The 16,051-nt window shown below is 47.0% G+C and overlaps 2 protein-coding genes across 7 annotated transcripts in view; one reads left to right on the top strand and one right to left on the bottom strand.

Moving 5' to 3' along the window:
* Positions 1 to 3,834, top strand: part of MAST2 (microtubule associated serine/threonine kinase 2) — a 196,886-nt gene extending 193,052 nt beyond the window's left edge. For all 4 annotated transcript variants that reach the window (XM_029950007.1, XM_029950006.1, XM_029950009.1 and 1 more), the window contains 5 exons: positions 519 to 742; positions 944 to 1,066; positions 1,498 to 1,634; positions 1,755 to 1,948; positions 2,256 to 3,834. In XM_029950007.1, coding sequence (XP_029805867.1) covers positions 519 to 742; positions 944 to 1,066; positions 1,498 to 1,634; positions 1,755 to 1,948; positions 2,256 to 3,778 — 2,201 coding nt within the window. In that variant the 3' untranslated portion in view covers positions 3,779 to 3,834. The remainder of the gene's footprint in view (positions 1 to 518; positions 743 to 943; positions 1,067 to 1,497; positions 1,635 to 1,754; positions 1,949 to 2,255) is intronic.
* A 4,317-nt stretch (positions 3,835 to 8,151) lies between these two features.
* Positions 8,152 to 16,051, bottom strand: part of LOC115300330 (phosphatidylinositol 3-kinase regulatory subunit gamma) — a 131,468-nt gene continuing 123,568 nt past the window's right edge. For all 3 annotated transcript variants that reach the window (XM_029950010.1, XM_029950011.1, XM_029950012.1), the window contains one exon: positions 8,152 to 11,616. In XM_029950010.1, coding sequence (XP_029805870.1) covers positions 11,418 to 11,616 — 199 coding nt within the window. In that variant the 3' untranslated portion in view covers positions 8,152 to 11,417. The remainder of the gene's footprint in view (positions 11,617 to 16,051) is intronic.

Raw genomic sequence — 16,051 nt, 5'->3', positions numbered from 1 at the left:
ATGTCTGTATGTAATGGGTGAAGGAGCAGGTATCTAAGAGACTGTGTGTCACCTCTGCCTCCTTGTTAGGAGATTTGAGGCCTCAAACGGTGTGCGTTGGTGTCAGGTTGTGTGTCTATGTGCCACAAGGCAAGATGGCACTGTGAATGAGTGCAGGCTCAGAGGCAGAGGGCTTACATTCAAATTCTGGCTCCTGACCTTGACAAAGTTCCACATCAAAAACTGTAGATCTTCCTAATAGTAGCTCGTAGGGTAATTGCAAGATTTGAATATGTACAGAGAGCCCCCGAGGGTACAAGTTCACTTTCAGTAACTGCTGGCTGCCATCACCTCCTGGGGAGGGTCTGGGCATGTGAGCAGGGCGTTGCTGCTCCAAGTCTGTGGTGAAGACATCCCTGAGCTTTGTGTCTGCCTGTGACTTACCTGTGTCGGATCAGCAGTCTAGCCTAGATGGGGCTGGGCTGGAAGCATGGCCAGGCCAGGGTCCTCTGTCCTCAGTCCTGTCTTTCCTTCTCCAGAACACACCTGCTCTCCATTGGCCAGCCCCATGTCCCCACATTCCCAGTCATCCAACCCGTCATCCAGGGACTCTTCTCCAAGCAGGGACTTTTTGCCAGCCCTCAGCAGCTCGAGGCCCCCCATTATCATCCACCGAGCTGGCAAGAAGTATGGCTTCACCCTGCGGGCCATCCGTGTCTACATGGGTGACTCAGACGTCTACACTGTGCACCACATGGTGTGGGTATGTCTGACCGTCCAGACCTGTTATCTCCCAGTTTTGTCACTCTTCTGCCTTCACCCTACCAGGGCCTGCCTGTCTGTCCCTGCTTCTGTCCCTGCCCAAACTATCCTCAGGGTATGAAGGGGGGTGGGGAACAGCAGAAACAGGCCCCACGCTTCACACTCAGGCTCCAGGCTGAGGACTGTTATCTCTCTGAGGCAGCACGTGGAGGATGGAGGTCCAGCCAGTGAGGCGGGGCTTCGTCAGGGTGACCTCATCACTCATGTCAACGGGGAGCCTGTGCATGGGCTGGTGCACACAGAAGTGGTGGAGCTGATTCTGAAGGTTAGTGCTGAATATGTGCCTGCCATGGGCCCTGAATGACCCTATCTTGTGAGTCTCTGACTTATCGCAGGGAATTGGGAGAGTCGGGTGCGCACACCCATGGGACCGAGGACAGATGCACCCATAGCAGTGAGCTTTTGCTGGAGAGCAACGTCCTCACTGACCAAGGCCTAGGGATTCTTCTGAGCCATGGATAGGACTGAAGAACAAGACAGATGAACCTCTTCTCCACCTTCCCAACCCCAAATCATCCAGGCTCCAGTTGGAGCCATTTCCTAATCTGTGAAGTGGGAAAACAGGCCTGTGGTTCACACATGTGAACCATTTTGCAGGGGCAAAAGCTAGAGCTGTGGAGTAGCCATGCCTGAGGGTAAGGGTGGGAACAAAAATATGTTCCCTGCCTTAGCCTGGGTTCCTGTTCTGTTCCCCAGAGTGGAAACAAGGTGTCTATTTCAACAACACCCTTGGAGAACACATCCATTAAAGTGGGGCCAGCTCGGAAGGGCAGCTACAAGGCCAAGATGGCCCGAAGGAGTAAGCGGAGCCGGGGCAAAGATGGGCAAGAAAGGTGAGCTGGACTGAGTGAGCCACCTAGGTGCTCGTGTGTGCTGGGAACCCTGGCCATTGAGCCCAGTAATGCTATGCCCCGTGCACCAATTCACACGACCTTTGACTCTTGTCTCTGCAGCAAGAAAAGGAGCTCCCTGTTCCGGAAGATCACCAAGCAGGCATCCCTGCTGCATACCAGCCGTAGCCTTTCCTCCCTTAACCGCTCCTTATCATCAGGGGAGAGCGGGCCAGGCTCTCCTACACACAGCCACAGCCTTTCCCCACGATCTCCCACTCAGGGCTACCGGGTGACCCCTGATGCTCTGCATTCAGGTATGAAGTGCTCCCTGCATGTCGCAGAGACAGCCCCTGGGAGGTAGGGAAGAGCCTATAGGCCCTCTGTGCTTCTCTGCGGGGCCATTCTGAAATTCCTTCACCCTACCCACCGTGAGACCCAGCAGTCCCAGGGAGGTGGTGACAGGGGTGGAGGGTGACTTTATTTCTATAGCCTGGGATCTGGTTCACTGGTTAGAGGCACCTTTATGACCCTGGGACATTCCAGGGCTAGCCCTGCCTTCCCCCTCAGTCACTTCTCTCAGCTAACATTGTTCTGCCTTTGTGTCTGTCCCTGTGTACGAAGTGGGAGGAAATTCATCACAGAGCAGCTCCCCCAGCTCCAGCGTGCCCAGTTCTCCAGCCGGCTCGGGGCACACACGACCCAGCTCCTTGCACGGCCTGGCACCCAAGCTCCAGCGCCAGTACCGCTCTCCGAGGCGCAAGTCGGCCGGCAGCATCCCTCTGTCACCGCTGGCCCACACCCCTTCCCCACCGCCAGCAGCTTCACCCCAGCGCTCCCCATCACCCCTCTCTGGCCATGGAGCCCAGGCCTTCCCCACCAAGCTTCACTTGTCGCCTCCTCTGGCCAGGCAGCTCTCACGGCCCAAGAGTGCAGAGCCGCCTCGCTCGCCACTACTTAAGAGGGTACAATCAGCGGAGAAACTGGCAGCTGCGCTTGCTGCTTCTGAGAAGAAACTAGCCACTTCTCGGAAGCAGAGCCTTGACCTGCCCCACCCCGAGCTGAAGAAGGAACTGCCGCCCAGGGAAGTCAGCTCTCTAGAGGTGGTTGGGACCAGGAGTGTGCTGTCTGGGAAGGGGGCACTGCCAGGGAAGGGGGTGTTGCAGCCTTCTCCCTCATGGGCCCTTGGCACTCTCCGGCAGGACCGGGCTGAACGGCGAGAGTCACTGCAGAAGCAGGAAGCCATCCGTGAGGTTGACTCCTCAGAGGATGATGCCGAGGAGGGGCCGGAGAGCAGCCAAGGTGTACAGGAACCGAACTTGGCACCCAGCCCAGAAGTGAGCCAGGACCCACCCCTCAGAGGTGCAGGAGAGGGTGAGGAAGAGGATGCCTTCTTGTCCAGGGACCCTAATTGCCAAGGCCCAGCAGTCCCAGGCCTGATGACAGAGATCACACTGAAGGATCCCAGAATGGAAGGCCCTAGTGTCCCCCAGAGAAGGCTTGGGATCTCACAAGCCTTTGAGGAGGCTGCCAACTTCTCATCACCCGCCCCCAGTCTAGGTAAGGCTGGACCCACAGACACTATCCCTCCTGAAGGTTGCTGGAAGGCCCAGCACTTCCACACCCAGGCACTAACAGCACTTTGTCCCAGCTCTTCAGGACTTCTCCCAGCCAATTGCTCTGCTGTCCCCTCAACCTCTGGAGAGTCAGGCCCATGGGCCTGGAAATTTATTGAGGGTCCAGACAGGGCATCCCCAAGCAGAAAAGCAACAATGGAAGGTGAGATGGCCAGCTCCCAGGATTTGGAAACCATAACTCCAGCCCACCCTGAGAACCTGTCTCCCAGACAGGAGGGGAAGTCATGGCCACCTGGTGCCCCTGGGCCGGTCCATCCACCTTGTGAGTTTCCCTGCCAAAGCTGGTTGTGGGAGCCTGAATGTGCACAAATAGTGAAAGAGGAGCCAGCCCTGGGCATCACCAAAGTGCCTGATGCCTCAGGTGATAGGAGGCAGGACATTCCACGCAGAAGCTGCCCCCTCACCCAGGAGCCTGGGCCCAGCCTGCTCCAGAGGGGCCGAGACCCAGTGGGCCCTCAAAAGCATCAGGACTTGGCATTGGTGCCTGATGAGCTTTTAGAGCAAACATAGCAATTGTTTGCCATTTCTTGCACTCAGACCTGTGTAATACATGCTCTTGGAAACCACCTTTGTCCTTTGTTTCTTTCTTTCAGTCAACACAAATGTAACTCAAGGTCTTTGTTGCTGCTGACAATAGAGTGGTGAATAACACACTTTTCCCCTGTCAGGGGAGGGTTGTCTAAGCCCAACGTGGCTTCCCAGAGATGATGACATCCAAGCTCCAACCTGAAGGACAGATGATAGGTAGTAGTTTGCTGGGTTAGAAGAGTGGGGGCATTAGTCTGAGTATCCAAGCAAAGAGTACAGCACTTAACCATATACGTGGTATATTCAAGGACCTGAAAACAAAGTGGAAAGGGTCTAGTGAGTTTGGCAAGGGCCATATTTAATGATCTTTCAAGAGCTTATACTTTCTGTAAGTTATAGGGAGTTATAGAAGACCATGTAGCAACTACTATTCTGGCTTTATAGAGGAGGAAGTCGGGTTCTCAGTAACATAGCTTGGGCAGAATTACAATTAGAACCTAGGTCTCTCCTGACTCCAGAGCCTGTATTATCTCTGAACTTGGAGTGATTTATGGCCAGAAAATAGGAAAAGCGGTAGAAGGAGGTGAAGAGTTAAATTTGAAATACATTTGAAGTACCTGAGGGACATCCAGAAGGTAACTAGATGCATGGGCCTGGAACTCATTAGGGAAATCTGGATGGAAGACAGAAATTTGAGAGCCAGCAATATATCAATAGTGATACATTGAGGAATACTAGCATTTAAAGCAAAGAAGGAAGACTTAGGAACAGCAGCAAGAAGAAAGTCCTAAAATCCAAGAAGGGGAAGAGTTTTGAAATGGAGGGAGAAGTGACTTCTTAAAACACTGAAAGCCCATTTGTGGTGAAAATACAGAGATGCCTTAATGTCGATAGCAAGTAAGCCCTTTCTGGGCTTTTGTCAGATGGGCCTTAGCATTGGAGGTGGACATTACCAAAGAGGGCAGCCCCCAGTGAATAGGACTGCATTGGCAGGTGGGTGAGCGGGTGGTGTGGGAGGGGAGAGGACATCTATAGGGCCATTGTGTTGGAGGAGTCAGGAGATGGCATCACAGGAGCAGGAAGTAGGGCAGTGGTCGAGTACCTCCATGGTGATGCAGGACTTTTCAAGCTGTGGCCTTGCACTAATTCTCCCATAATCCAATGCCCAGGTTTGAAGGAGAGGCATCCAGAGGACTGGAGACAGGAAAATGCCTCAGGGCCACTGGCTGGGTGCCTCCTGCACCTTTCAGCTCTTTGTCACCTTACACGGAGAAGGCTGTAGCCGCCAGAGGGCATACCCTACCCATGGTGCCAGAATCCACAAGTATGTCTGGCCTCTCAGCCTTCAGTCCCTTCTTGAATTCACTTCCTCTTTCCTTCAGTCATTCATTGGCAGCAGACCCTCAGCCAGCCTGTACTGGACACTGGGAACACAGGTAACTGGTTGCCTAGGGGAGTCTCCCATGTAGATCAGGATCTGGTTAGAAGCACCATACCATAGGTGAGGGAAGTGGGGGCCAGCACATCTTGCAACAGTCTGTGGGAGAGAGGAGCTGCCTTTCAGGGTTGGAAATGGGGGGGTGGGAGGGGTGATGGAGGAAGGAGTAGGTACAGAGATGCTAAGCATCCTGTAATGCACAAGGCAGCTGCCTCAAGTGCCAGTGGTGTTCCCTTTGAGAAACACCACCAGATTAGCCTGAGAGGAGGGGTTTCTGAAAGATAACTGCAAGGAAGTGTTATAATCACATTTATGTTTTAGAATATCACTGGCTTCAGTATATAAGGGAGGCTTTAGTGGAATAAGCAGATTAGGGAGAAAATGATGTACTGATCCATTATGGGGTCTGAACTAGGACAACCTTGATGATGGAAAGTATAGTAGCTGGACACAGATTTGACAACTATCAGCAAATAGTTGGTAAAGCCATAGGAATAGATGGGGGTTGTATAAATAATTGCAGAAGGAGGAAAATCCAAGACCTTGGGACTGTCTGAAGGGAAGGAGCCAGGGAAGAATAACTGAAGTGGGGGAGGAGACCCTGAACGTGGGAGAAACCAGGCCATTTTAAGAATTCTGTGGTTTACCTTTAGAGCAATTTAAAGTTAATGGTTTTATACAGATTCATATTTGTATTTTGAAAAGCTAACTCTGAAACATTAAAAAAGGAGGGGGGAGGGGAGGTGCCTGGGTGGCTCAGTGGGTTAAGCATTGGGCTTTGGCTCAGGTCATTATCTCACGGTTCCTGGGTTCAAGCTCCGTGTTGGGCTCTGCGCCGACAGCTCGGAGCCTGGAGCCTGGAGCCTCCTTCAGGTTCTCTCTGCCCCGACCCTTCTCTCAGAAGTAAATATTAAAAAAGAAACAAAAGCTAATTCTGGTTGTTATGAGAATAAACCTGAGGGGGCAAGAATGGAAGAAGTGAGGCATTTTGAGTATTAAGGTTAGAGTGAAGCAATGAAGTTGGAGAGAAGTGAGGTCTTTGACGTTTAGAAAGTAAAACTGATATGGGTTGGTGATGTGTGTAGACATAAGAGAGAGGAAGGTCTCACAGATGATGGCTGTGTTTCTGGCTTATGTAACCAGATGAATTATGTATTTCCACCCTGAAATGTGAAATGACAGAAGAGAACCTGGGTTAGGTGGTGACCCTGTATGCAATATGCCGTGAAGCACCTCCCAATAGAGGACTGAGCAGGAGAAACATATCTAACTGGCCTAAAGATGGTAGATGAAATTATGGATGTGGATAAAACTTCCAGGGAAAAAGACATCAGTGAGAGGACAACCAGAGGAGTCCGAAGACTTAAAAGGAACAGAGATGTAGGAGGAAAACCAGATGTTGAGTCATCATTGAGTCCATGGGAGACTTATTCATGGCAAGTAGTCAACTCTGATGGTTATTAAAGATCTCAAGGAAAGCAGTTTCAGCTGTTGGAGGAACCTATACGGAAATGGGGGAGGAGAGGAAATAGACAGTTTTTATCAAAAGGTTTGGCTTTGAAGGGGTGGCAAAGAGATAAAGGAATATAGGATTCAGTAGAGGTCAGGAAGTGAGCTGAGACACACCCAGCCATGTCTCAATGTCAACAGATGACCTGGTTGAGAAACAACAAAGAATTGATAACTGATTATGGGGGAATTCCTGAGGAGGAGGAGGAGGAGGAGGAGGGAGAAAATAGGATAGAAAAATACATGCAGAAAGGCAGGCTTTTAGTTGGAGGAGGGCCACCTTTTGTAATTTAACAGGTGAGAGGCAGAGGAGTCATGTGGACATAGGTTTTAGATTTGGTGGTAGGAAATTAAGGGAATTCATAGCCAAGTATAGGTTTTCTCTGGAAACCGTTTGCAGTGCTTGTGGGACATGCAAGGCCTCAGTGGAGATATCCAGCCAGCAGGTGGAGCTCAGAAGACAGGACTAGGCTGGAGACAGTAATTTGAGTGTCCCATGCAGAGAGTGGGAACAACTGTTGGGATCTGGGAAGATCCTCTAGAAGTTCCTAGCATATGGGGAGAAAGGACATAGCCAAGATTAGTTAGGACAATGGACTACCCCCCTACCCAATCTGATTTGTAATTCACTACACACCTGGTGGGGCCTGAGAGCCTGCATGAAACTGCAATGTCCTGTACAAAGAGGTGGTCACATTTTGTTATGTTCCTAACAGAGAGAAACTTAACAAAGTGATGTGGCAGGAGGGTGAAAAGGGCCCTGGGCAACATTTACCCCCAGAACAGACTATGGAAACACTTTTATTTCCGGGCAGAAAGGTGTGAGGAGAATCCATAAGCTGGGCTTTCTAGCAGTTAGGAATGGGGTGAAAAGGAAACAACTCTCAGATTTAACTTTCTCAGGGTTAGTTTCTGAGTCTCCCTGTGTCCTGTGCTGGATGGGGGAGATGCTGCCATCATGCCTGGTAGGGACAACTTCCTCTCATTCAGGGGAGGAAGAGCATCTCTGGTGGTGCTCTAGTTCAGCCCCAGGACCAATCATTTGGTGCTCATGACAAGAGAAGGTTTGGGAGTTTAGGGCTTTCAACACCTCTGCCTCCCTCCCCTAGCCCACCCCTCCATAGCATGAGGACAGAAAAGGTGCTTTATTGCAATGTCTTTATTGCATTACTGGAGCAAGTTGGCCAGATGTCCCCTCTTGGGGAAGATAAAAAAAAACAAAAGACCAAAAAGTATCTCCCCCTGACTTTCCCCCCACCCTCCCCTACAACTGCACAGCAATGTCTGAACACATCTGGTGACAACAATTTGCAAAAGTGGCCTAGGAACTACATTATGAACTGTCCCAACACAAGACATATAGTTGGCTTCTTTGTGAATTAGATATTTTTACGTAAACTACATGGTTGGCTTTTTTTTGTTTTTGTTTTTGTTTTTTTTTTCTTTTTTGACTACATCAAAGACGACAGAATAGGTTTTTCACAAGTAACAACAGGGCACCAAAGTCACATGCTGGAATTTGTAAGGAAACAAGGTTGTCTGTCACAAGTGGCTAGACCTAGAGCAAGGATGAGCAGTTGGCAGTAGAGAGCCCAGCCAGGCCCTCAACTGCACCCTCTGCTTTAAAGCCACAGCAGCCTTACAGAGGCCTACTCTGGAATCTTAACTGGCAACAGAGATCACCTTGAGAACCAAGAATCGTCCAGGTGCAATTCTTGGCCCAAGAGGACCCATGGGCTGGTTCCTTGCAGCAAGAAGAGGAGACCTATGGAAGACAGCACATTTGGCTATCAATGCCTTTAGAGCACATGAGGTCCAAAGTGGGAAGTCCCAACAAGGCTTGAAGAGAGACTAAGGGTGGTATTAGGAAGTCCTCAACCTTGGACAAATCAGTGGTAAGGACACAGCTAGCCTATACAGTCCTGAGCCATAGCCAAGATTTAACATCTATGATCAGGAAGAGCCAGAGAGCACTTTTCTGTGACGAAATCTCTACCTGGAAAAGATGGGCCTAGGACCTGTGTTCAGTGAGCCTCAAGCTGCTTCCATGCTGGTGGCTGGCTTCTCTAGCCAGAAAAACGAGCCCCTCTGGTCTTTGTCTATCTCTTTAATCCCTGCTTCACTGAGGTTACAGTTAAGATGCTGAGGGAGAAGAGTCCCAGGGCCCAAATCATGGGACAGGACACAGAACTACACTCAGATGAAGGCTGCCAAGACCATGGAGTAAAAGAGCTGCATACTACCCCTCCAAGTGGCTAGTAGACCGGTCCCCTATGCCATTTCCACTGGCTCAGGATCAAGCAAATCACGTGGCAATCAGTCAGAAAATATATTTTCCAACTTTTCAAATGATCCCTAGGCCTTAGTTCCACAAAACAACAAATTCAAGAAGAAAAAAACGGAAAAAGAAGTGAAGGAATGTAGGACTAAAAAAGAAGAGTCCTTCTCCACAAGCCAGCCCTTATTAGAAGTGCAGATATTAGACGGTGCTAGCTCTCCTCCGTAAACACCCTTAATGTCTGCCTGAAAAGGAGCAACACATGGTTCAATGTCACAGGCATGTATTCTTATTCCTGTTTTATTTTAGAAGAGACACTCGGAACACACTAAATTTTAGTACCAAAAAAGAAGGATTTCTTGCACCCAATCTTGAGCATCCAACTGCTTAAGCAGGTTCAAAACCAGGTACAAGGCCATCCAGCTGTGCCTAGTAGCAACTACGCTGGTATTACTCAGTAAAACTTGCAGCAAGATTTCAATCTGGCAACATGGATGTGCAGTTGGCCATCATTAAGAGTTCATTCGTCTGCCTCACCTAATCCTGAAACTGAAATGTAACCAAATAAAAGCCAAAGATATGTCCTTTCCCTCCTATCCTCATTGTTAGCAACTTGAGGCTTTTCCAAAAAATGTAAGATATTGTTACATTATGGTCCATTCTAGACCCTGTCACCAAGATAAGTGCTCAGGGAAAACAGTATTTCTTTTATCCCATAAACTAGAACTTTCCTAGCTGTAAGCCTTATGTACCAAGACCCGGATATTGGCTGCTTCTCTAGCTCAGCTAGGATGCCTGACTGCACAGCTTTGGCCTCAAACAGCTGACTCACTCTGAACCTATTATGGTTCCAGGATTGGCTCAGAGGCAGCTGGACTCTATTTGTCGAATGAGTGTGGACTGATGGAGGTGGGGCATAATGGAGGCAGGAGTAGATGCCTGCCTCCAACTCCACTTGCTAGCTTCACTCAGCTGGAAGGCTTAAACCACATGGAGCAGAAGATTCCTGGCCTAAAATCAGGGCCACTGGAGCATGAAGACAGTCTGTGCACATCATCTTAATGGCAGGCTCACAAAAAGGCAAAGAGAAAAACTTCCAGATGTCTTTTACTAACAGTCTAAACTCCAAGCCATTATTTCCTCTCCTTGCAAAAGTTTCAGAAACCACTGTACGGAAGCACATGGGTGATGTAGATGATCCCAGCCTCTGGGTCTGAATTACTGAGGCCCCTGACAACAATCTGGCTCCCTTCCTGCTACAACCTTAGCCACCTATGGCTCCCCTACCCAGCGAAGGACAGGGAGATGAAGGGAAATTAAACCACGTTTACTGTTTATGCAGGGCCTTTAAACTTGGGGAAGCACATGTAAGACTGTTGTTCTATATCATTATTTGGTATATCAAGCCATCTAAAAGCACTGGATTGCACCTTTTCTTTACTCATACAAACAAGTTACAAAGGTTTCAAACAATAGATCATTCTTTTAGGCTAAGGAAACACCACACAAGCACCAACTTCATTTTATGATTCAAAGCTCACCATTCCCACAAAAAGAACACTATTCCTCATCTCTGAGAAACAAGGGTGGGGCAGAAGGAGTTGCACTGACCAATTTTAGTGTTTGCTAAAATTAACAAATTCTAGTTTTCCTTTCAAGTTTTGGTACAGAAGTGTGCATTCAGATACTACTGCTGTCTTCTTCCATCATACCTTAGTCTGGCCACAAACATTGTTCTGCTGAGATCAATTTGGTTTCTAAACATAATGATTCTTTAGGGGAAGAAGCTACTGAGAGGCTGATGCCTAACTTTTGTTAGTTAATATAGTACCTCCAGTCGAAGGTGTTTTTACCCCCTTGACTAAGAATCCTCTAAAAGAAATCCCAAGCATCCCCATTTTCCTTTGGTTGTCTTCTTCACCAAATGCCATTCTACCACAGAACCAAAACAGCCTTCTTTTTGGGAGGAAGTTAAGAGAGACCGCCAGATCAAAACAGAACTCCCCACAGAGCCATGCCCCTGCCACATTCTCAGAGTCAAGACCAAAAGAGGACAAGGACTCTTCAGAGATTTCCAGATATAAACCCCCACCCCCATTAAACCTAGTATGTTCTGAGGGTGCTTGGCTAAACAAAACAAAAACCCCAACGAAACAGACTTTCCAAAAAACAGCATCTGCTTCCGCTTCCTAGGTCAGTGCAGTGGCACAACGGAGTCTCAGAGCAGCCCAGGCCTCTTGCGCCCCCGTCCTGGCCGGCTGCTTCTCGGCCTCTCCACATTCACAGAATCACTTCTTGTGCAAAACAAGCAGTCTATGTAGAAAGAATGCCCTCATAGTCTAATAAAATCTGTAGGAAAAAGATGCTAGAGAGCCACCTTTCTTCCCACTCCCTCTTTATCTACAGAACGAGGGCATCTGTGCATGGACAGGGTAGGCAAGCCTGACGTTGAGGGAGTCGTTGTGCTGAACGAGGGACGTCTGCTGGTAATGGAGCACCAGCTCCTTCAGCGAGCTGTACAGGTTGTAGGGCTCCGCGAAGCCGTAGCCCCGAGCAGTGCTGTAGATCACACAGTGCTTCACTTCCCCGTCGGCACTGCCAAGATACAACACAGACACCACAGGGAATTAGAGCAGGGACAATAAAGAGACCCCAAATGACCAGAAATCTGAACAATTTTCCTGCAAAGGAAGAGGTTTAGCAGTAAATGTAAATTTGTAAAATGTCACATCCATGTATGTCCCCTCACCCCATTACAGACTTATCACAAAGGCATCTTTCACTTCCCACCAAGACCTGGCAGAACAAAAATGGACGGTGGCATGTAATCACTCAGCTGTGAATTTTTGTGAGGTAAGAATGCACTGGAAAGAGAACCCTTTCCTTTATACAAATCAGTGATTTTTAGAATATTCACAAGGCCATGGAAAAATAAATTCCAGACTATTGTCATCACCCTAAAAAGAAATCATGTACTTGTTAGCAGTCACACTGTATCCCCCTCCCCCTGGACTCTGGCAAACACTAACCTACTTTCTGTCTCTATGGATTTGTCTCTTCTGGAATTTCACATAAATGGAACATGCAGTATCACAGAACCTTCCATATCTGATTTCTTTCACACCTTCGCACTTTCAAAGTTCATCTATGTTGTAACCTGTATCAGATAACTTCATCTTGTGGCTGCATAATATTCTGTCTGGATATACCACTTTTATTTATCCATTCATTGACAGGACACATGGATTGTTTTGTTGTTGTTTTTTTTTTTTTTACTATTATGAATAATCCTGCTTAAACATTTGTGTGCAAATTTTTGTATGGATTATGTTTTTAGTTCTCTTGGATATACAGCTAGGAGTGGAACTGCTGAGTCATATGGTTATCTCTTTTTAACTTTTTGAGAAACTGTCAAACTGTTTTCCAAAGTGGTTACAGCATTTTATATTCCTACCAACAGTGTATAAGGGTTCCAATTTCTTTTTTTTAATGTTTTATTTATTTTTGATAGACAGTATGAGAGGGGGAGGGGCAGAGAGAGAAGGAGACACAGAACTGGAAGCAGGCTCGAGGCTCTGAGCTAGCTGTCAGCACAGAGCCTGATGCGGGGCTCGAACCCACCAACGTGAGATCTGACCTGAGCCGAAGCCGGAGGCTTAACCGACTGAGCCACCCAGGTGCCCCTCCAATTTCTTTTTTTTAATGTTTATTATTGAGACAGAGAGAAACAGAGATACAGAGCATGAATGGGGGAGGGGCAGAGAGAGAGGGAGACACAGAATCTGAAGCAGGCTCCAGGCTCTGAACAGTCAGCATAGAGCCTGACACGGGGCTCGAACCCACAGACTGTGAGATCATGACTTGAGCTGAAGTCGGACACTTAACCGACCAAGACACCCAGGCACCCCAAGGGTTCCAATTTCTTTACATCCTTGTCAACACTTATTATTGTCCATCCTTTTTATTATAATCATCCTAGTATAATCTCATTGTGGTTTTGATTTGCACTTCCCTATGGACTGATGATGTGGAGCATCTTTTCATAGACTTATTGACCATTTTTATATCTTCTTTACAGGAATGTCTATCCATTTCCTTTGGGTAAGTAGCCGGTACTGGAATTACTGGATCATATGGTAGTTCTATTTTTAACTTTTTGAGGAACCGCCCCCATAATGTTTTCCAGAGTAGCTGTACCAACTTACACTCCCACCAACAGTGTAAGAGGGTTCCTTTTTTTCTGTGTCCTCGCCAATACTTGCTGATTCTTGCATTTTTTATTTTAGCCATTCTGATAGGTGTAAAGCGATATCTCATTGGGGCTTTAATTTGCACTTCCCTGATGATGAATGATGTTAAGCATCTTTTCATGTGCCTGTTGGCCATCTATATTTCTTCTTTGGGAAAATGTCTATTCAGGTCCACGTCCCATTTTTAATTGGATTATTTGTGTGTTGAAGTGTATAAATTCTTTATATATTTTGCAAATATATAAAGAATATCAGATATGTCATTTGCAAATGTCTTCTCCCATTCAGTAGGTTGACTTTTTGTTGATTTCATTTGCTATTCAAAAAGATATGTTTATTGCAACATTATTTACAATAGCCAGGATATGGAAGCAACCCAAGTCCATCAATACATGAATGAAGAAGATATGGGAGACACACACACATACAAAACGGGATACTAGCCATAAAAGAATGAGATCTTATGATCTGCAAAAACATGGGTGGACCTGGAAGATATGATTCTAAGTGAAATCAGTCAGAGAAAGACAAATACTATATGATTTCATTCATATATGGAATTCAAGAAACAAATGAATAAAGGGAAAAAAAGATTTAAAAAACCCTAGACACTTAAATAGAGAGAACTGGTGGTTACCAGAGGGAAGGTACATAGGAGGATGGGTGAAATACATAAAGATTAAGAGTACACTTATCTTGCTGAATTTTGAGAAATGTATACAATTGTTGAATTATATAGTACACCTGGAACAAATAACACTATGTTAATTATACGTGAAGTTTTGTTAAATGTCTATCCAAATCATTTGCCATTTTTAAATTGGGGCATTTGTTTTCTTACTATTAAGAGTTTTGATTTAGACACTAGTTGCCTAACAAATATATGATTTACAAATATTTTTTCTCATTCTGTGGGTTGTATTTTCACTTTCTTGATAGTGCTGTTTGATATAAAAAGTTTTTAGGGGTGCCTGGGTGGCTCAGTCAGTTGAGTGTCCAACCTAAAGCTCTGCATTGGGCTCTCTGCTGTCAGCACAGAGCCCATTTCAGATCCTCTGTCTCCCCTCTCCCAGCCTCTCCCTGCTCATGTTTGCTCTTTCTCTCAAAAATAAAACATTAAAAAGAAAAAAAGTTTTTAGTTATGGTGAAATCCATCTATTTCTTATTATTATTATTTGTTTGTTTTAAGGTTTATTTACTTTTGAGAGAGACAGCAGGAGAGGAGCAGAGAGAGAGAGACATGGAATCAGAAGCAGGCTCCAGGCTCTGAGCTGTCAGCACAGAGCCTGACACACGGCTCAAACCCAGGAACCACAAGATCATGACCTGAGCCAAAGTCAGACGCCTAACCAACTGAGCCATTCAGGTGCTCCTATCTATTTCTTCTTTTGTTATTTGTAATTTTGGTTTGTAAGAAACCACTACCTGATCCAAAATCACAACGACTTATGCCTAAATTTTCTAAGTATTCTATACCTTTAGCTGTAACATTTGTCTGTGATTTATTTTGAATTATTTTTATTATTTTTTTTAATGTTTGAGAGAGAGAGAGAGAGACAGCTTGAGCAGGGGGAGGGTCAGACAGAGGGGGACACACAGAATCAGAAGACAGGCTCCAAGCTACCTGTCAACAGTGAGCCCAATGCAGGGCTCAAACCTACGAACCACGAGATCATGACCTGAGCCGAAGCCGGACACTCAACCGACTGAGCCACCCAGGCGTCCCTAATGTTTATTTTTGAGAGAGAGACAGAGCACAAATGGGGGAAGGCCATAGAGAGAGGGAGACATAGGATCTGAAGCAAGCCCCAGACTCTGAGCTGTCAGCACAGCACACAGGACTCGAACCCATGAACATGAGATCATGACCAGAACTGAAGTCAGAGGCTTAACTGACAGTCACCCAGGTGCCCCATTGAGTTATTTTTTATATATGTGTGAGGCAGGGGTCCAACTTTATTCTTTTGCGTGGCTCTCCAGTTGTCCCAGCTCCAAGTGTTAAAATGACTATTTTCTCCTCTACTGAATGGTCTTGAGACCCTTACTGAAAACCAACTGACCATAAATGTAAGGGTTTATTTCTTGTTTCTCAATTCTATTCATTGATCTACATCTGCATCCTTGTTAGCACTTCACAGTTTTTATTATTATTCCTCTGTTGAGAGTTTTGAAGTAAGGACTTTTTCTGTTCTTTCAAAAATCATTTTGGCTGTGCTAGATCCCTTGCTTTCTCATGTGCATTTAGGAACATTTTGTCAATTTCTGCAAAAGTCCAGCTAGGATTTTTTTTTAAGTTTGAGAGCGATAGCACATGCATGTGCACAAGCAAGGGAGGGCCAGGCAGAGAGGAAGAGAGAATCCTAAGCAGGCTCCATGCTGTCAACCCAGCCTGACGCGGTGCTCAATCTTGCAAACTGTGAGATCATGACCTGAGTCAAATCAAGACTCTGATGCTCAACCAACTGAGCACCCAGGAGCTCCTGGGATTTTTGTTGTTGTTGTTGTTTTTTGTTTTTTGTTTTTTTTTTTACAAACCCTTGTGTCGAGGGCTGACTTTCAATAGATCGCAGCGAGGGAGCTGCTCCGTTACGTACGAAACCCCGACCCAGAAGCAGGTCGTCTACGAATGGTTTAGCTCCAGGTTCCTCACGAACGTGCGTTGCGTGACGGGCGAGGGGGCAGCCCCCTTTCCGGCCGCGCCCCGACTCCCAGGACTAGGGGCTCTCCGCACTGGACCCCGGTCCGGATGCGCGGCGGGGTGCACCGCGCCACGCGGGGGC

This window comes from Suricata suricatta, chromosome 8 (genome assembly GCF_006229205.1).
Source record: "Suricata suricatta isolate VVHF042 chromosome 8, meerkat_22Aug2017_6uvM2_HiC, whole genome shotgun sequence".
Lineage (NCBI taxonomy): Eukaryota > Metazoa > Chordata > Mammalia > Carnivora > Herpestidae > Suricata > Suricata suricatta.
The sequence above is the reverse complement of the archived record's forward strand: the minus strand, read 5'-3'. Positions and strand labels throughout refer to the sequence as shown.